The sequence below is a fragment of the Battus philenor genome, unplaced genomic scaffold, assembly GCF_028537555.1.
Source record: "Battus philenor isolate CCGP_79_NKW_IND1 unplaced genomic scaffold, ilBatPhil1.0.hap1 SCAF_26, whole genome shotgun sequence".
NCBI classification, from domain to species: domain Eukaryota; kingdom Metazoa; phylum Arthropoda; class Insecta; order Lepidoptera; family Papilionidae; genus Battus; species Battus philenor.
The window spans coordinates 851,287-872,099 of NW_027181689.1; the positions used below are offsets into that span (position 1 = coordinate 851,287).

At 35.2% G+C, this 20,813-nt stretch overlaps 1 protein-coding gene across 1 annotated transcript in view; it reads right to left on the reverse strand.

The window, feature by feature from the left end:
• The window catches only part of LOC137925120 (talin-2-like), a 32,935-nt gene extending 12,542 nt beyond the window's left edge, over positions 1-20,393 (reverse strand). Inside the window, exons 1-16 of the mRNA XM_068768503.1 lie at positions 20,379-20,393; positions 18,255-18,413; positions 17,910-18,120; positions 16,331-16,455; positions 15,884-15,995; positions 15,447-15,524; positions 14,564-14,685; positions 12,893-12,982; positions 11,552-11,710; positions 10,004-10,208; positions 9,233-9,324; positions 7,448-7,606; positions 5,988-6,207; positions 4,480-4,595; positions 4,059-4,170; positions 2,127-2,242 (exon numbers count right to left, since the gene is read on the reverse strand). Coding sequence (XP_068624604.1) covers positions 2,127-2,242; positions 4,059-4,170; positions 4,480-4,595; positions 5,988-6,207; positions 7,448-7,606; positions 9,233-9,324; positions 10,004-10,208; positions 11,552-11,710; positions 12,893-12,982; positions 14,564-14,685; positions 15,447-15,524; positions 15,884-15,995; positions 16,331-16,455; positions 17,910-18,120; positions 18,255-18,413; positions 20,379-20,393 — 2,091 coding nt within the window. The remainder of the gene's footprint in view (positions 1-2,126; positions 2,243-4,058; positions 4,171-4,479; positions 4,596-5,987; positions 6,208-7,447; positions 7,607-9,232; positions 9,325-10,003; positions 10,209-11,551; positions 11,711-12,892; positions 12,983-14,563; positions 14,686-15,446; positions 15,525-15,883; positions 15,996-16,330; positions 16,456-17,909; positions 18,121-18,254; positions 18,414-20,378) is intronic.
• Between the last annotated feature and the right edge of the window lie 420 nt (positions 20,394-20,813).

The following is a 20,813-nucleotide window of genomic DNA, read 5'->3' on the forward strand; positions in this document are numbered from 1 at the left end:
ATTTAACATAAATCAAAACGTATATATTAAATCAACATGGTATATAATATATGACATCAGTGTTGTGAATCGATTAAAAATAAATATCATAGAAATTAAATTTAAAATAACTTACTCCTTTTTCTGAAATAGGGTTAAAAGCGTAACTTAGTTTTTTAGATGTCGCTGCGTACTTTGAAACGAGTTCATGGAGGTCCTGAAAGAAAAGTCACAATTTTAGATCTTTATGAGGATATTCATCTCTATGAATATCCTTTCCTTCCTCTGAATTAAAACAATTATTGTCGATGACTGACAGCTGAAGCTGCGGTCTCTTTGTGAGTGTCTCCACCTTCCTTACTTTGCCTACAACCCTAATCGTACCACTTTAAAGTTTTTAATTTTTTGTTTAATAAATATCATATAATCGGTGTAACATAACTAGGAAGCAGTACGCGCCTACTCTAAGATCTCCTTTTAAGGTAGCGAAGCTCATAAGAGAGAGAGATTCAGTGTTTGGCACTGGTCGGTGTAACATCTCCTGAGGATGCCCAGTGGAGGGTTGAAACACGTGTAGAGTAGATTAACGGTGGTAGTTGTGTAATTCGCATTTTAATGGAATCAGGCGTTACCTTGCGTTATTCCATACTAAACCACCACCGTCAAATCACTTAACACGTGTTTCACCCCTCCACGGGGCATTTTCAGGAGTTATGTTACACCGATTAGTGCCAAACACAGAGACTCTGTGGCAGTTGTGTAATTCGCATTGTTTGCCGCATGCGCTTTTATCAGCGAGCTGGCGGGCGGTGCACTTTGTTGCACGACTACCACTGCATGTGCGGAAGTGGCTGAATATTGGTGCTTTTCAAAATAAATATTTTATATTTTCAGATTAAAATTTTTCGATTTACTTTGTTAAATTCTAAATCATGTACTATCACAATTTGTTATTAGCCAGGCAATAGAAACACGCCAAGCCGAGGTCCCGTCATGGGGGCCTTACAACTTAGTCACACCATGGAGCGTTAACCGAAGCGATTAGATCGCTTCGGTTAACGCTCCATGGTGTGACGAAGCTTGACAGCCTTCCGTTACGGCAAAATAGTATTATGTAGCGGCCTGAATCAAGGTTCCCACGGGAGGTTCTGACTTCATTACTTTTAAAGAGATCTTAGACTAGGAGCACTCTGCGCCCTACAACTTGATACCCGCAAAATCTGCAAATCCATTTGGGAAGCAGTAAGAGTTGAAACAAATAATTAAAGCAACGAACATAGCAGGGAAGACGTAAAACAGATAGCCACTACTTCCTGGTTCTGGATTGAAGACTAAACAGCACCCATATGATGTACATCATGGTTGCACAGACTTATTAAGACTAGGGGCCACTCGGGCAAATCATGAACTGATGGCGGGCCGGCCGCCGGAAGTATAGGTAATTACATTTTTTTGGTTTAATTCTGGAATAGAGTTCAATATTTTTCGAAAGTACGAGAGTATTATTTTTGCTGTCGGCGGGATATATTTGACCGGCGGTCTGTGCATCCATGATGTACATCAAGAAATCCTTTTAATAAAGTCCTATAAACTTTAGAAATCAATAGAGTCACGCAATCTCTTCATGGGAAAATTCTGTAGTACCAATATTGCGTTAGATTTCTTATCTACTTTGTATAATGCTATTGTAGCCATTCGGTTCTCTGGATCACATCTTTCCATATTAATATCTTAAATAATATAGATATATATGTATATTCTTATTGTTACAGCATTTTCTATATTAGATCAAAGCGAGAATACAGCGAAATGCATTAAATTGGTCCACTATATTAGCATTTTCGAGAAGTGGTAGACCAGTGATAGAGGACTGAGGTTTGAGATCTTAGGTCGCGGGTTCAATTCCAGGTTGCATTAATTATATATGATTGCTATTGCTCACATTCAAGTTTCCTTATGATAAGCAGTAACGATCATAATGCAATTACCAACCCGTCCGCCAAACGTGGCGATAATGTTATATCCGATGATAGATATCTTTGAGGGAGGCTTGTGCCTTGCAGTGAATATATGTGCTGAAAAAACGATATTAGCAGCCTTAAACTTAAATCAGGTTTGTTAACAAAGTGTAATAAATCCAATATTACTTTTATATTTCTTCCATCGATGGCTTCGTAGATGTCTTTAAGTGCTTGAGAGAGTGACTTGAGCTGGACCTTCATGTCTGCTCCATCTCCCTCCAGTACACATAATAGATTTACATCTGAAACAAAACATGTAATATTACATTATGTGCAGTCTGCCAAAAAAAAAATTATACTGGCCCATTGATTAAAAATGTTGATCACTTCTGATCTAGTACAAAAACAAATGTATCTTTACCTCTGATAACGTCAAGAAGATTCTTCGTTATAGACCTCGTAGCATTCAAAGCAGAATTATAATCCGCTGCATTCCCTTCTGAAATATATAATAAAATCATCGAAATCCATAAAATACATAACCAAACGGATTATAACAAGCGAAAGCAGCGGAAGACCCCAAGGCAGTAGGTACGCCACATATCGATCATTACAAATGGCCGCTAAAGCCTTAAGTAGTGACAGTAGACCCGTAAGCGATGCACACGACGTTAAGCTACAAGATGGAAACACGTCTGAAGACGATAAATGCAGGCTACTACCGCTCCAGATCGCTATTATTAAAAATCTATAAGGCTTTATAACCAATAGTGAGAGTCTTACAGCGGTGTAGGTTACGGAAGGCTGCTCTACAAGGTCTAGGAAGACAAATGCAATTTTTGTGATATAATATTTATGATTTAATCATTAATTTTGTGGAGCAGGTATTAAGTAAGAAAAGGACCAATATCTAGCCACTTCCGCACATGCAGTGGTAGACGTGCAACAAAGTGCACCGCCCGTCAGCCCGCTGATAAATGCGTATTACACAACTGCCACCGTTAAATCACTCAACACGTGTTTCACCCCTCCACGGGGCATCTTCTGGAATTATGTTTCACTAATCGGTGTCCTTTTCTTACTTAGGATGGGCTTCCGCGAGGTAACGCCTGATTCCATTAAATAGAGCAGATATTACACACATAGTGTAGTTTTAAAGAGAACAAAACGTCGGTAAATCAGTACTACGTGTATGAGGCTTATTGACTAGCGCCATCTAGTAGTTTGTTAAAGAAAATATGATAAAACAGTTTATGTTTTAACAAGACGGAAATGCATAGTACAAATGCAATATATGATCCAACTTAGGTGTATTCCCAGAAGCCTTTTTTTCTGAAACCTTCCGATGCTATTAATAAAGTAATGGTTCAAGTTTAAGACCGTACGGTACTCCTATAGCTTAGTAACTCTAAAAAGGTTTTAGCTGAAAGCCTTTTGCCTCCATAAAAGGAGAGGCTATTTGCCAGTAGGTAAATAGTCAAATTTTCACGGGGCACGAGGGATTCCCTGAGTGCCTAAGAATTCCTCCTATGTCTGACCTTGAGGTGGACCAGATCATGGTTCATCTTATCGCAGGCTGTCCCGTAACGGAAGATCCAGGATGTGATGTGAGCTGGATATACGGAGGATAGACCAGAAAAGTATCATCGCTAAAGTTGATGATTAAGAAAAAAACCCAAATTTTCTTGGATTTTACAGGTAATTGAGGAGAGCATTATAAGAAACAAAACATAATAATATAGTATCAGATCAGGCAAAAAAATAAAATATAATAGGTACACATTAAAATACAAATCTGAAAACCTTGTAAGAAATAGAAATGAATAATGTGATTCGAAACACTGTGATAAATTGTAAAAATTAAACAGTAACAAAATAGTAAATAAATAAAGCAACAAGACTTGTAATATTAGCTCACCACCTGTGATATTTAGGAAGAAATATGGATGATAATGAAAGATCTTGTGACAAGATTAAAAAGAGAATGCATAAATAAAAAATAGAGGGAGAAAAAAGTTTGTTCAAGATTGTAAAAGATGCTGCCCCCCAATGATAGGGGCGATTGAGAGGCCCCCAAAAGGGGGTACCGTAAAAAAACTAGTAAATAGTATAGGTTACCAGAGGTAGCGTTAACCAATGACGCTACAGCAGTATTCAGCTCTTCCAACTTCTGCGCTGTTCTCTTCTGAACATCTTGCACGCTGATGATGTGCTGTGGTTGTTCCACTGGCTATAATAATGAATAACGTAGATTAGTCTCCAAACTTAGTGAAGCGGGTGCTATTAAAACTGATCTGCCAAGCAAACATGATAAAGAAGATGAACACGCGACCAACGATCACATATATTATCAAATCATTTTAAAATATATCATCGTCGCTAAGAAATTCCTTTCGGTTACAATAACGGGGAGGAAATAAACGTATAAAGTATTCTTGGATCTTGTTTTAAAGAATGGGACAGTAAAGAAAAATTATTTAATAAGAAAAATTGAACCGTGTTTGTCATTAATACAATCTATAAATATGATATAGCTTACTTTATCAATCTCTTCAACAGCCGTATCCAGCTCGCGTGCAGCGTCCGAAATTTTAAACATGAACGTTAACCATTGCCTCGTCTTTTCATCGATGTTACATAGGTTTTCTTCAGATCCTGTCAATGTATATAATAATTAAGTGTGCGACTTTTACAGGGATTATTAATTAGCTGACCATTATACCGAGCGCTGATAAGTGTTAGTAAGTGTCCTTTTTAACAATGGCTGCAGTTGTAATATAGGAAGAAATCCAGCAGTAGACGCTCTCATCATCAACATATCAGTCGATAGACGCCCACTTCAAGACACAGGCGTCCCCCAAAGACCGCAATGATGAGCGGTCTGATGCTGCCCAATCCAGCGATTTCTCGCGCACCTCCGCTGGCGCGGAGACTCTCAACAGCGCGATGCAAACTTTTGTTGCGTCTACTGTGGCGCCATCTGTCATTTATCTGTTTCACTGCCGCCGCCGCCGCGATGCGATCGACTGGTCACGTGGGTAAGAGCTCGTTGCTAGGCAACGCGTGTTTCGAGGCGCGGTCCAAAGGTGGAGCGGTTAGCGAGTGGCGCGCGATATGCACGCCACAAACTTATCTATATCGCCGGTCTATCTTGTAGGCGGCATACCCCCCCCCCCACCTCTATCGGCTTGTGGTTGCCAGTCGAGAATCTTTCCATCCCAATATCCATCGGTTGCACGAGGGATCTGCCCGCCCTACCACTTCGAGATACGTCAGTGATCTTGGTTCTAGTGGACCTCCTCACTCATGATTCAATTTCGCAACGGAACTCCTAGTATGCTCTCTCCATTGCTCTCTGGGTGACTGAGAGCTTTCTTATGAGGCCAGTAGGGAGGCGATTTCACTTGCTGTAATTCTTTCCCCTATCGCTGTTTTACTGAATATCAAAGTTGGCTTAGCCAATCTAATATATAAAATTTCCATGTCACAATGTTAGTTACCGTATTCCTCCGAAACGGCTTGACTGATTGATTTTAACCAAATTTAATATGCGTATTCAGTAGGTCTGAGAATCGGCTACTATCTGTTTTCCGTACCCCTAAGTGATAAGGGTTGTTCATCCTTAATTTTTTGACGAATTTTTTGTCAAATTTTTTGTTTTTATTTCTTTATGATACAGCATACAAAAAATACATACAACCCTAAATTTTCACCCCTCTACAATTAACTCTTATTTTTTAATTTTGTTAATTAAATTTTCCTTTTTTTCCAAAACAACGTTTGCGGGATCAGCTAGTATATATAAATAAATTGTATTACAGGTAATATCTAATAAGTACGTATATCTATTTTTAACACTTATCGATCATTGACTGTCTCTCCTATTTTTCCTTATTAACCAACTCTATCGTAACTCAATTTCATCAAAGAAATCTCATTTTTGTCTGCCCCTTCTACTTCATTTCTTTCGGCCTATATAGGGGGTTTTTTTTAAAGTTTTTGAAGACATATCAAAATGAAAATAAAACATAAGCTTTTGTACTTCACCTTTAGCGATACTGCTAGATGCGAAAATCATTTCATTTAAAGCAACCGTCAGCGCTTTTTCCTTCTGTTCCAGATTCTTCGCTATCTTCTTCTCCTCGGACCCTAAATCCAAGTGACTGCGAGTATTTGTCAGATCAGAAGAGGCAGCCGAGACAGCCCTGATCCCAAGTAACACTCTATTAATGTTGCAGCTACCGTCTTTACACTCCTGGACTTCTTGCTGATGAGAAATTAAAAATATATATTGAACAAGAGCACAATTTTAACCAAAATACGAAGCATCACCTATTTATTATTAAAAGGTATCGTTGATTAAATGATGACATTGAAGAACAAGTGAAAAGAGCCTATAAAAGCCTTATCTTTTTATTATATTTATTATATATCTACAGGTAAATGAAGAACAAGTGAAAAGAGCATATAATAGCCTTATCTTTTTTATTATATTTATTATATATCTATACGTAAATGAAGAACAAGTGAAAATAGCATTTAAAAGCCATATCTATAGGTAAATGAATGTCTATCCATATGTCCTTTATAGAATTGTAAACTATGCATTTGATTATGTCAAGGTGTTTGGCAAAGTTGTTGTGCATGAACCTACGAAGGTTTCTGAGTTAGATATTTTTTTAAATCAATAAGATGACTGTAATTGAATTGAATATTTGCGTAATTTTTTCCTTGAAAATTATTTTAGTTGGTGATGTAGCAGTCCACACATATCTAGTATATATATAATATATCAGTCGTATGTGTTGTATAAACAACGATGTATAAACATAAGAACTAATGTAATTGAGAATGTAGACGAGGAAAGAAAGACGACGTGTGAAATAATATCAAAACGTAAAGGATGTGAGGAAAAGGAGAGAAAAAATTTGTGAGGAACGAAATGTGACAGAGTAATAAGAATAAAAAAATATTTACACCCGCATTATAACATCCCCTCAAACAAAACAGGGAGAAATAGCATAAAAAATATGTTATAGATGCCTTGATAAAAACATAATATAAATATATAAACCATAGTCTTCGATCCCTGTTTAGTAATGTTTTTATTTGTTTTTTTTCATTGTTTGACTATAAATCATTATAAGTTTTTAGTGAGATAGTTATGAGGTAACTGTAATTAATTTTATATTTCTTAGTTTCTAAGTTTGTACTTTCTTACCGCCTTTTGTTACTGATTATCTCCAATAAAGTAAATAACGTCTGACTGGATCGCTTAAAACCTTTTATTTTTCTATTTCTCCAATAAAGTAAATAAATAAACAACTAAATAGACAGTCTTGGTTTTAATTATAAAAGCCTTAAGGAGAGAATGTATAGCTCATTTGCTAACAACGATGTTTAGAAAATTATTAAAACAAATGTATGTAAGTGTTTATGACGTATTAAAATTAAACGTCAAATGGTGGACATACAAAAGTTAACGACAAAATAGTATATAAACTCACAGCAATAGCAGAGTATAACTGTTGAGCGGCATCTACCAACTCCTCTCCACTCTCCTTCACTTGATCCACCATTTCTCCTTCCATACCACTAACCAGCGATTTTGATTCTTCCGCTATTTCCGTCGCGAGATTGTAAACTTCCTTCGAAGACTTTCCGATCTAAAAATAAGAGATCAATAATACACTGAATCAACTATGAGTAGAGAAGAAGAGAGAGAAAAAGGATCTTTAATGGAATCAGGCGTTACCTCGCGGAAGTCCATCCTAAGTAGGAAAAGGACCAATATTTAGCCACTTCCGCACATGCAGTGGTAGTCGGGCAACAAAGTGCACCGCCCGCCAGCCCGCTAATAAATGCGTATGCGGCAAACAATGCGAATCACACAACCGCCACCGCCAAATCACTCAAAACGTGTTTCACCCATCCACGAGGCATCTTCAGGAGTTATGTTACACCGATTAGTGCCAAACACGGAGTCTAGACTCTGTGTTACATACGCATTTATCAGCGGGCTTGCGGGCGGTGCGCTTTATTGCACGACTACCACTGTGCGGAAGTGGCTAAATATTGGTCCTTTTCTTACTTAGAAAAAGGATCTACTTCTTTTTCTAATTCTGAAGAAGGTGTTAACAAAATGTATTTTTTTATACCACATAGACACATCTCTACATCTCAAGTCTCTCGTTGCGCGAACGACAACCAACTCAAGATTTACATTAGTCTTTGCCTAACTGTGATATCAATTAAACTAAAAATCTTCGGAGAAAAGGTTTATATGTTTCTCCGCAAACTGAATAGATATCTTTTAGTCAATACTATACGTCGAGCGTCGTATTTGACCTAGATTTTTTTAACCTAACTCGCAAATTCTAGACCAACTAGCGTTAAATCCGAGGCAGCTGTAAAGGTTGAAATGCTAACACGATCCAACAATAATCAAATGTAGTGATTTATGTTCCAATCTAGCTAGCATTGAGTTTGATAAAGCCGGAACAGGTCCACAAGGCTATAGTCTTGTTGTTGGAAAAACTAACCTAAACTTAACAAGATTTATATCCATTCACATGGACACAAAAATAGGTGACGTCCATAGTGCATTTACAAGGCACCGTGAAAAACTGTCTGTACCAAAGTTTCGACTGCAAAAATTCTCTGATTCATTTGTAATAAACGGAATCAGATTTATTTAATAAAATTCTGCAAAACATTGTTGAACCATTTGTAAAATTCAAAATGCATATTAGAAGTAAATTGACGGAAAAAGCTTATTTTTCAATAAAGGAATATTTAAATGACAAGAATCCTTGGCATTGATGTTGCTTGTTTTGATTTCATTTAGGCTATATCTGATAAAGAGTATATGTGTAAATCTGTGTTAAACTTTATTAAAAAGATGTTACTGTGGAGTTTCTTCCAGTTTCTTCTACACAACTATAACATCTTGTGAAGCAGAGTAGAGACAAAAATAAAATAGTTTTAAAAAAATTACTTGACGATCTATAAGAGTTCTGTTAAAAACTTCAGTGTTGAATAAACGAATTTCATCTTTTATCATTTATCTGAGATTGTAGTTCAAATTTTTTGACTTCTCTTTTATACAGTTATGTAATTATTTTCACTTACGGGACATAATATTAATCGCTCTACGGTATTGTGATTCTTGGGAAAGGTCTCGCAAATAGAGAATATACATATATAAAAATCACTCACTAAACTCTAAGCACAAAAGTAGGCTTTTACAGGACCTATTAAGATATAAATAAATTTAAATTCAAAAGTTTTACCTTAATTAATTCTTCCACTGGATTTGATTTAACTCCACCTTCTTCCACACCGACATCACGAACTATTCTTCTCTTGATTTCTTGTGGAGTGTCTGTCATTTTCGTAAATGAAATTACAATTTCATTAGTTACTATCTATCTATCTATCTATCTATCTACCTACCTATCTATCTATCTATCTATGTATATATATTTATAAATATATACAATGAATGTTTGTCTGTATGTTCTCTACAGAACCGTAAACTGTGCTTTTGATCATATCATTACCTTTAGCAAAGTTATTTCTTATGAACCTACAAAGGTGTCTAAGTTAGTATGACCAATTTTCAACAGATGGCGCCACTGTCATTCTTATCAATTTCATATATTGCCATGACAGTTCATGATGATTTGAATTGAAACGAAATTAGCGAACGAACGATGATATAAAAAAAACATTTTTATTGTTATAAATTTCAGGCGGAAAAATCGCGGGTACAGCTGGTTGAATAAATAAAATTACGTTGCTAATTTATTATAATTAAATCAAGTTAAATATACCTTATTTTTTATGGTGACATATATCAAAATGTATATATCATGTATAGATATATATATCATTGTTGAAGCATAGTTGAGGTGGTAGAAAGTCTCGGGATATAACGCAAAACCGATCATCATGCCCATCTTCGGGAGAGATGATGACAATCTTATACCTTGCACTATGATGAGAGAACAAGACTAGATTTTATGACAATCCTAATTTTAGTATAACAATTTGTATATCACCTTTTATTTGTGTACAGACTTTACGAAGATTGTTCAGCGCTGACTCCAACTCTTTTCCATCGTTTTCCACTGCATCTGCAAGCTTCTGTTCCTTCTTCATTGGTCTACAAGTGGAATTCAGTTTCTGATGTGCAGCAGTCACATTGTCTATTGCTGACAATAGTGAAGACTTGCAGCTGGGGTCAGTTATACACGGTTCCAGAACCTGTAATAGAATAATTTGATTTTATAGACATTATTAAACTGATCTCTCTGTTGAACAAATAGCTAGTAGGACTATTTTTACAGCTGTTTTTGGGGTCCCTTGTTCAACCCTATCGTGTAAGGTACAGGGACTTAAGTATTTTTTACTTGAGTATTTTTTAATCAAATTCTTTTTTATTTTCATCATTACAATTTACTACTCACATCTTACTTAACAGTCTCTTAGCATACGTATCCTCTTCCTCTCACTTCTATTCATCACTCTATTTCATTTTCCAGATGTCACAGTATAGTTTATTAACAGTTTAAAGTTTTACAACCTTCATTTTCTTTCTTATCATTTTATATGATTCAGTGACATCCCACAAATTTATTTCAGGGATTTACCCACATAGCCTCTACCGTCTCGTGGCTATTTGAGATCTCTACCCAACCTCAACTGAGTAAAAATTTTAAAGTCATGTCATATTATCACTTAGTACTAACCAATAAGGACTTACAAATATACGTATATCCTAATAATCAGATGTTTACAATATGTTTATATATATACATATATATATATATATATTTGTATATTCTAGTCCATCTTACCCGATTGTTATTGATCTTCTGTTTTATTTCTCTTTATTATTTCTTTTACAATCTTCCTTAAATATTATAAGTAGGTTGGGCGACAGCCTTCGTCGCCAAACAGAGAGGCAAGGTATGTTACCGCCATTAAACCGCGAGTATCGACCGACACTCTTACGAAGAGAAAGTAATCATCCTGTATAAAGCCACAATGAGCTACTCTTCGACTACTAATGTGAAACCCCTGACCCACACAATGTAGCTGAACATAATTAAAACGAAGGCAGTAAGGAGAGGGAAGAAAATTTTGTAGTGTAGCAAGAGATGTAGGACGTTCACCTTTGAGACACATCAAAGCCTTTGAACATCTGAACAATAAACTAATTATTATTTTTTAATTTCAGACATCAGATTAAATTATGTAATTATTAAAAAAATTGTATATTTATCCTTTATCTTCAGTAAGTTTACCTTCTATGACGTAATCAATTCTAAATTCAAAAAGGAACAAATCTAATCTGTGATGTTAATTCTACAAATCTATTGATGGTTATTTAATTATGTTTTAACAAGTATTTCGTAATAGAGTTCCGTATGGAACATTTATACCGGGTTGCTTCATGCAAGAAGCTTCTATTTCATTTGGGATAGTTAAATTCTTTCTGCAGAAGTAAACCAGCTGGTAGAAAATATCTTCGGAATAAAGTTCACCATTATTCATATGTTATATAAGAATTATTAATATAAATAAATACATAGCTACATGTATACCTGAGCTGTAACATGCATAGTTCTAGCAGCTTCCACCACCTTCCGAGCATTCTGATTCAAGGTACGTCCGTCTTCTCCACCAACAGCTTCAGCCAGCTGGTGCACGCTGGATAACATCAGGTTTGCTTTCTCGCATGCATCTTTAGACAGATCTGATATCTGAAATTGTACAAAATCATTTATTTATTCATGTCGAGGAATAGACGCCCTCTGTAAGGCATAGGTGATTCTTTTGATTTGATTTAGGCTATATCTGACATATGTATATGTATATATTTGTGTTAAACTTAATTAAAAGATGTGTTGTTGTGTAGTTTTTTACTACTTCTTCTTCACAATTATAACATCTTGAAAAGTAAAGTGGTAAGTTGTAATGAGTCACATAAAAAAAACACTTGGAAATGAATGTAAATAATAAATATACCTACAATCTGTGATCATCTGTGTCTAACTGTGATCTAAGAGCGAAGATGAGGGATAGATGGTGAAAGGCAGATGATGTAAAAGCGATGGAAAGATAGATATTGTGAAGTACGAAAGGAAAGCAAGAAAGAATTTATTAAGAAAAGAACAAGAATGAGACAGTAAAAAATTTAACTTAAATAATTATTTACTCGAATATACAACGTCCCACATACGGATGAACAAACTGTATTATAAAATAGATATTTTTAATATTAAAATATATCAAATAATGAGGCTAGATATAATTTACTTTTGATATCTGATTGTGTAGGGCAGGGGTACGTAACCCTTTCAATCAGTGGCCAAATAAAATTATAAAATATTTTGGCTGGCTGTAATTATTGTAACAATATTGATAATTAAAAAAACTTTATTTTTAATGAACAACAACAACTAAATATGTAAATTTTAATGCAAAATAAAACTTAAAACACAAATTTTCGATACAATCGTATATACAATACGTACGCAACTTTCTAATCATACGTCACTCAGTTTTAAGTTATTATTTATTAACTGTTTCGGTTTAGCATGTGCCGCCATTTTTTTATAAATAATTTTGTAATAAAATATTGATGAAAAAAAGTCGATATAATAAAACAATTTTTCGAAATGTGCGGGCTGCATAAACAGGTTTAACGGGCCGCGCGTTGTTCACACCTGGTATAGTATACCTTGGTTTTATGCATATAGTTATATGTATATACTTCTAGATACTCGTAAACCTTATTTATTTATTTAAACTTATTATTTATATATATATATATATATATATATATATATATATATATATGCGTAATAGAATAATGAACTGAATAAAAATAATGAAACTTTAAATCACTTTTAATACAAACAAAATACGCCATATATACTCACTAAGTTGTCATTCCTGTTGGGCGTTTTATTGAAAACATAGCAGAGCTTTCCAGAAGCTTCGGCGAACTTTAAAGCAGCGTCATTTATAGCCTAAAAATAAGGTTGTATATAACTCAGATGTATAAGGATTGTACATCATCATTTAACACATAAAACGTCCAATACTGGAAATGGGTTTTCCCCATTTATTTCCAATAGGAACGGTTAGAACGTTCACGCTATGTATTAAAGATATTTTAACACTTAAAAAAAGTTTAAAACTCTTTACAAATCAAGTGTTTGATACCTTCGTGACTTTAAAATAAATGATTCTATAATATGGAAGATCAATTTGATTCTAGTCACAATCCAATTCATCTCTTGTATTATTCCTTTGTATTTCGACATATATATATATGTTAATTGTAAATAATACTTAGTCAATAATAAATTAAATAAATAATATGAAATTTTGTACGAAATCCTTGTCACTGTTTTACAAATCGCTTGATTTTAGAAAATTAATTATTTATCTCATATAATTCACGCATCGTGCATTAAGCCATTATATATATATATATATATATATATATATATGTGTATATATATATATTTATATGTGGAGAAATGGAAACAACTGAGAATTAGAATTATAATCATTTTAATTTTTATTACAATGTCTCATTTCAACAATAGGTATAAGGGTGTTTATTATGTACAGTTATAATTTTCCTAAATAATTAATTACGTAAACATAACGAGAACATGTTTTTTTTTTATTTTACTCCAACCTAAAGCTACCACTTATAGAAAAAATTGGTGTATTTTATACAAAGAATAAAAATTATCAACAAAAGAAGCAAGTGATACTTGTTGTAACAGCTCCTAATAGATACCGGACTGTTTGTATTTCGTGCGACAGAGATAACGCTCTACGAAGCCGAAATTAGCCGATTGTCTCTTTCCAAAGGTCGATATACAATATTTATCGCCGAGTACTGTATATATTAATTAATTGATAGTATATAAAATAATAACATAACTGGTTATAGGTTTTATACAATCTTAGATAAATAACACTTTGTCCACTAATTATATAGGATTACTTCTGCTAATTGGTCTCCAGAGGAAAGGCAGCAGCGTCCTCTGCGTACCATAATTTCCAACATAGAATTTGAATATGTTATAATAAGCATCATTTTACTTACTTACTTACTCCGCTGGCTCAGTGACCCAAAGTGGGAGACCTCCGTAGCTAGAGACTTCCACTTTCCTCTATCTTGCGCCGTCGTCTGCCATTGGCTGACATTCAATTCGCGCAAGTCTGCCTCAACGCGATCGATCCAGCGATACCTGGGTCTACCCACTGGTCCTCGACCCCTCGGTTTTTCCAGGTACGCTACCTTCACGCTCCGATCCGATCCAAGTGACCAAGCCAGCGGATTCGTTGAGCTTTATATTCGCCAATGATATTTGGCTGTGCTAGCATCGTTTTAATCAGCGTTAATTAATAAAGGTCCAATATAAACCATTAGAGGTCAACTATTTTAGGTATCCCTAATTCAAACGATACATAGAAATCTCTGAGGAACATCTATGTTCAGCAGAATACACCTAACCGCTGTAATAATTTTATATGTGGATGAATGATTACAGGAGGTAAATTCTTTTTTGTTAACTTTTAAAGGATACCTGTGGGCTTTTGTACTCTGTGTGTTTACACAGGTCCCTCGACGCCTGGAACACCTGCTGCAGCTGGGATAGCATCGCATGCTTCGACGGTTCGTCACATGTCGTACTAAGTGACTGCGTATCTGGACAAACATTATTATAAAATAGATAAATTAATTTCAACACAAAATACTGGCTTAATTTTCGCTAAGACATGACGAAGACTTAAACAAATAATAGAATAACAAAACAATGTTTTTCTTCTCCCATACAAAATACTTTAACTGCAAAGCAAAGAGTATTTAATCATATTTGTGGTAGAAAACGCATTTGATTTATAACTAAAGTATGGAGTTCTGGTAATAGGAAATACAAAAATGAAAAGCTATGTATCTTCCTAACTTCTTCTTCTTTTCAACTGATAGATGCCCACTGCAATGCACAGGCCTGCTCTAAAGGTTACCACGGTGACCCTGCATCCAGCGGCATCCCGTGACCTTAACTGTGTCGTCAGTCCCCCTTGTGGGGGGCCTCAGGGGGGACGGGGCCCCATGGTCGCCACTCTAGATCCTTAACCCCTAGGTTACACGAGCATGTACCAACTGCCACAGACGAGCAATTCCTCGAGCTACGTCAGTGATGTAAGTTCTTCTGCGGATCCCCGCGTTTCCGATTAGACCTGGCAGCGAAATTACCAGCATTACCTTAATCTTGAGCCTTTTTATGAGGCACGCAACCACCAGCAACATACATTGGTCAAAGACCTTCAAACATTGAAGAGATGGATTGAGAAAATGTTTCGGAGCTTCCGAGCTACGTAATTATAAGTCCACTACAAGACTGTCCCAACAGTGGGAATGTGAAGCTGAAAAGAATAACATGTCAATTGGAACTTGAGATTTACCTTGTATAACTTCGGGTAACAATTGAGTGAGGTTTCTAACAGCATTCTCAGCTGCATTGTAATCAATGTCTTCAGGATCTGAAATGACAAGACAGACGCACATTAGGCCATAAATACTGTTATAAATTAAAATAAACAAATTATTTTTTGAATTTGGAATCTATCGTTTTGATTGTTCGTTGTGCTTTTTTATTTTCACGCCAGTATATTTTAAAATATTTTAATATTAAAATAGATGGGATAATAAAGATAACCCAACCGCTGCGATTGCAATACACAAAATAAATAGATATGGTGCCAAACACAATTTTTAAAATCCTCCACACACATGGTACATTGGTTTATAATTCTGCCATGTAGCCTGCTATCCTTTAAGACTTAAAAGAATAAATAATAAACACAGTAAAAATCAAAATAGCGTTAAAATAAGGACTTACTGCTTGTAGCGTTTACAAGAGAAGCGATTGCTGCATTTAATTGAGCCAGAAGATGTCCCAGCTTCCTTTGCAGGTCCTCAGCTTCTTCAGTATGAACATTTTTGACAATAGGCTGCAAAGGAGTACATATATAATTCATAATAAATATCTCAAAAGCTATTTTATTAATTTTTCATCATCAAATGTATGTTACACGTGTTGAAATCCCGGATAAACCGGAATTCTTAAACTGGAATGTTATTAATGATAGCCAAGCGATAAATGACTAAGACTCGATCGCAAGACACCGGTTTGATTCCGACGATAAAATCTTATACAATTAACACTTGTTAAATAAAAAAGAGGAATAAGAGACTCAGAAAATACAAACATCCAGAAACGTGAGCCAAAAATAGCACCTTCCTAATATACCTAAACGTATCAAGTAAACAAGTCTATATCCATTACCTTCTCCAAGTTCTTTTCTGCTTCAGACATCTTCTCTTTAGCGGACGCAAGAGTCGCGGTAAACTTCAAACGCTCCTGACCCTTATCCTTATATCTTCCTCCTGATGCACCATCCTTGACTTCACCTTTGTTAATAGGAATGTATAAATTATTAAAGTTCATATGTTACAAAAATCATTGCTGCTGACAATTTATATTCAAGCTCAAGTGATTGCCGATTCGACTTCACCGGAATGTCTGAAACCTTTCCCTACTTTATATCTTGTTTAACCCTCTTGCTTTATCTTACCTAAAATCTAGATTGCTTTTCTTACGTAACTCACATGATATGTTGCTTATATCATCGGAGAACTTGAAATTGACTATGCCTGCTCATTCTACTATATTTATGGAGAAATCTTTTATTGTTGTCGCTGTCAAGTTATGGAATGGGTCTTCGAGAATCATTTAAATCATGGTTGCACAGACTTATTAAGACTAGGGGCCACTCGGGCAAATCATGAACTGATGGCGGGCCGGCCGCCAGAAGTATAGGTAATTAAAGACAATAAAGAATTGATAATAATAAAAATTCAATATTTTTCGAAGCATCTCAGAATTATTCCACGTAAATATATATATATATATATATATATATATATATATATATATATATATATATATATATACTAGATATTTATGTGTGTATATATAAATATATATTTATATAAGAATGTGTGTATAGTACTATATGTATTTGTATGTATATACACCCTAAACTGCCTTCTCCTTCCTGTATCTAATCTCCATCCAAAGGTTGTCTGTTAGAGATCGCCCCAGCGATAAGACCGTTTCTTGTACCTCTATATTATATTTATTGTCTATGGTGTACAAAAAAGTTTAAATAAAAATAATAATTTAATTCTATAAATACATTGACTAAAAAAGTATATTATTCAACGACGTAAATCCTTAGCAATGACGTCACTTGATTATTTTAATTTAGGTTATGTATATATATGTATATACATATATATGACAATTCCGCCTTTAACCAACTTTCCTTTAGGAAAGCGACGATTTGGTTGAACCACGTAGACTCAGTAATCACTTGTCCACTCTATCAGTGAAGAGACCCGGGTTATATTTCTCAGGAAATAAGGAAGCCGATAGATAGTTCCGTACACGGGCTGTGAGGAGAAATATTAAATCCAAATGCTTAGTACGCTTCAAAGGTAACTCTACCATCTATGGACGGTAGTAGGTCTACCTTCTATTTATCCTAAAGAAAAACGGGGATGGTAGGATAAGGTTGTGAAGTTCCGCAGTGCATTCTCCAATATTAATCTCATAACAGATTGTTACCATTACCACCTAACATTCGAACAGCACGACGTTCTACCGAATCTATATCTGATAGAAAATGTATTGACAACTTTTTTTCTTTTAAAGATATTTTGTTGTGGAGTTTCTTACTGCTTCTTCTCCGCAATTAAAACATCCTGAGAAGCGGAATCAAAATTAAAGTAGATTTTAAAAGGAGTCGACGATCAATAAGAGTCCTGTTAAAAGTACATATAAGACAGACATTTCAACTAACCCAAATCCCAGCAAGCAGTTCTCAATTTGTCCAAAGCGGTCTCTAATTCTGACCGTCCATTCTCCAAATCTTGGCGCAAGGTCTGCCGGTGAGGAGTGCTCACAAGAGGCGCCCAGCAGGACTCCAGCTTCTGACTGCAGCTTGAAACTTCATCTGCCGCTGCTAGCATCGTGGACTGGCATCGCGTATCACCAATAGATGGCGCTACTATCTGTAAATTGAGCAAGAATAGTTTCGTAGAAGGAATAAGTGAAGACGAATAGAGAAGTAGAAGAGAAATACGACAAGAGATTATATCACTAGTTACAAAGTTCAATTTGAAAAGATAGTGGAGACTTTTGATACCTGAGCTGAAGTAAGAAGTCCTTGCACCACGTCCACCAACTTGGCTCCGCATTGATCCAGCACCTGACCATCTTCGGAACCCACTTCATCAGCCAACTGGTTCACGTGACTCAGTAGTTCAGACGCACGTTCACAGGCAGTTTTTGATAATTCTATTATCTAAAAAGAGAAGAAAGAGAAAGACAAATTAATGTATAGAGAATGAATTTGTATAACTTTACCAAAATTTAACAATTTACCAAATTGTAACGTAGAATAATGTAAATGAAATGTTACGTACTGTGGGTTCTGACTCTAAATGAAACACCACTGGTTCACAAGGAGTCCTTCACTCACAAATCAGATGGTCACCCTACTTTAACAACTTAGTAATCTTTTCGCTTAGTCCAAACTTCGCTCCCAAATCGCTTAAGAAATCACTGTTCAAATAACTTACAAAAATAGTCACTTTATATCACTGATCGTAGATCTTAATCTTATAACACGTAACATGGTAGTACACCTATTTATACTACGGATAGGGTTCTAGTGAGTTCGAGATAGTAATCGGTAATAATTTCCGAGAACCGTATACAAAAATCTATTACCGTAACCGTATATAAAAATAAGTTCAAGGTGACGCTTGTTCACGGCACTTCTTGATCCTTCTCGTTTAGAGGGTCTGAAACTCGTGCTTGGTAATTTTAGTATAAACATATATTTAGACCATAAATATTATTATAATTAAAAATAAACAAAACTTTTTTGAATTTGGAATTTCTTGTGTTTATATGGTTGTTCATTAAGTTTTTTTATTTTCACGTCAATATACAGTAAAAGCCTTATTCGCGCTTTTTTCACTCGCAAATAACGAGAATTTGTGAAAACTCGAAAGACAACAACTGAACTGTCGACATGGGGAGTACACCTATTTATACTACGGATAAGGTTCTAGTAAGTTCGAGATAGTACTCGGTTAGAATTTCCGAGAACCGTACACAAAAATCTTTAAATAACTTTAATGTCACCCGTATTTACGGCACTTCTTGATCCTAGGGTTCCGTGTTTATTGTTTAGAGGGTTCTGTAACTTATGCTTTATAACAATATGAAACAGGAAACCTGAAATATTTTATTCGTCTTCATCTTACGAACACACTTTCGAGACATGGGATGTTATAATTCAAAATATGAAATGTGTGATAGTATGATCTCAGTGAAGGCTTTAAAACGCTTGATCTCTTGAAACACAGCCTGATTGCACTTGTCCGAATCCCTTTCGATACCACAGTAGCCGAAACAATACACCAGAAGAACGGCATTGATGGCATAAGATAGTCTACGAGAAATATTATAAAAATATCAATATTCTTTATAAGAATAGGCTATTTCAAACATATATATTTTGTACAAAATTTGGTGCAGTCGAACATAGTTTCTGGTGCCATTTTCACCAAAATAACCTTAGGAAAACTCAAAACTAAATGTTGTGGTAGTAAAATAACATAATAAATTGATATATAAGTGTATATAGGTAAATAAATATCGAATCAAAAATTTAAATCAAAATATTTATTTACTCGAATAGGCCATTTCAAATACTTTCGAATCATCAATCAACATAAAATGTCGGCATTGTTGTCCCTACAGGAAGCTGCCACCTCGGAAGGCAGTTCTGCAGCCGGCGAGAAAATCAACAGTTGCTCTTTACAAATATAGTTTTATAAATGCGCGACAATAATTAGCTTCTGCGTGAGCATCAACATTTAATTCCACGCATTAACATTAGTATAGTGTTGGATACAATAATATACTTTTTTCAATATTGGTTTTAAATTTCTCGAGTGGCAGATCTGAAATTGATCGTGGAATTGCATTTTACATAACCTTGTATTATACGTGATTTATTTAATTTTTCAACACTAAAACTAGATGTTTACAGTTTATTTTTAATTCTTGTATCAGCACAGATTTTTTTAATAATTTCAAATGTATTTGCGGAAACAAAACATTATTATAAATACATTGCGAAATAACTGTAAGAATACTATCTTTATTAAAAACTCACAAAGAAACCAGAACTCGTATGCAATAAATGGTCCGGAAAGCTATTTTTTGATATTTAATGGAATCAGGCCGTCATTACCTTGCCGAAGTCCATCCTAAGTAAGAAAAGGACCAACATTTAGCCACTTCCGCACACCTCACCTTCACCCCTCCACGGCGCATCTTCTGGAGTTATGTTACACCGATTAGTGCCAAACACAGAGTCACTGGCGGTGGTGACACTAATCGGTGTAACATAACTCCTGAAGATGTCCCGTGGAGGGGTGAAACACGTGTTGAGTGATTTGACGGTGGCAGTTGTGTGATTCGCATTGTTTGTCGCATACGCATTTATCGGCGGGCTGGCGGGCGGTGCACTTTGTTGTACAACTACTACTGCTTGTGCGGAAGTGGTTAAATATTAGTCCTTTTCTTGCTATTTTTTGAATTACAAAAATTGGCTCAATATCTGCAGCGTTACCCCGGAATAATATGCCATAGGACAGTGTGCTGTGAAGTAGCCAAAATAAACGCA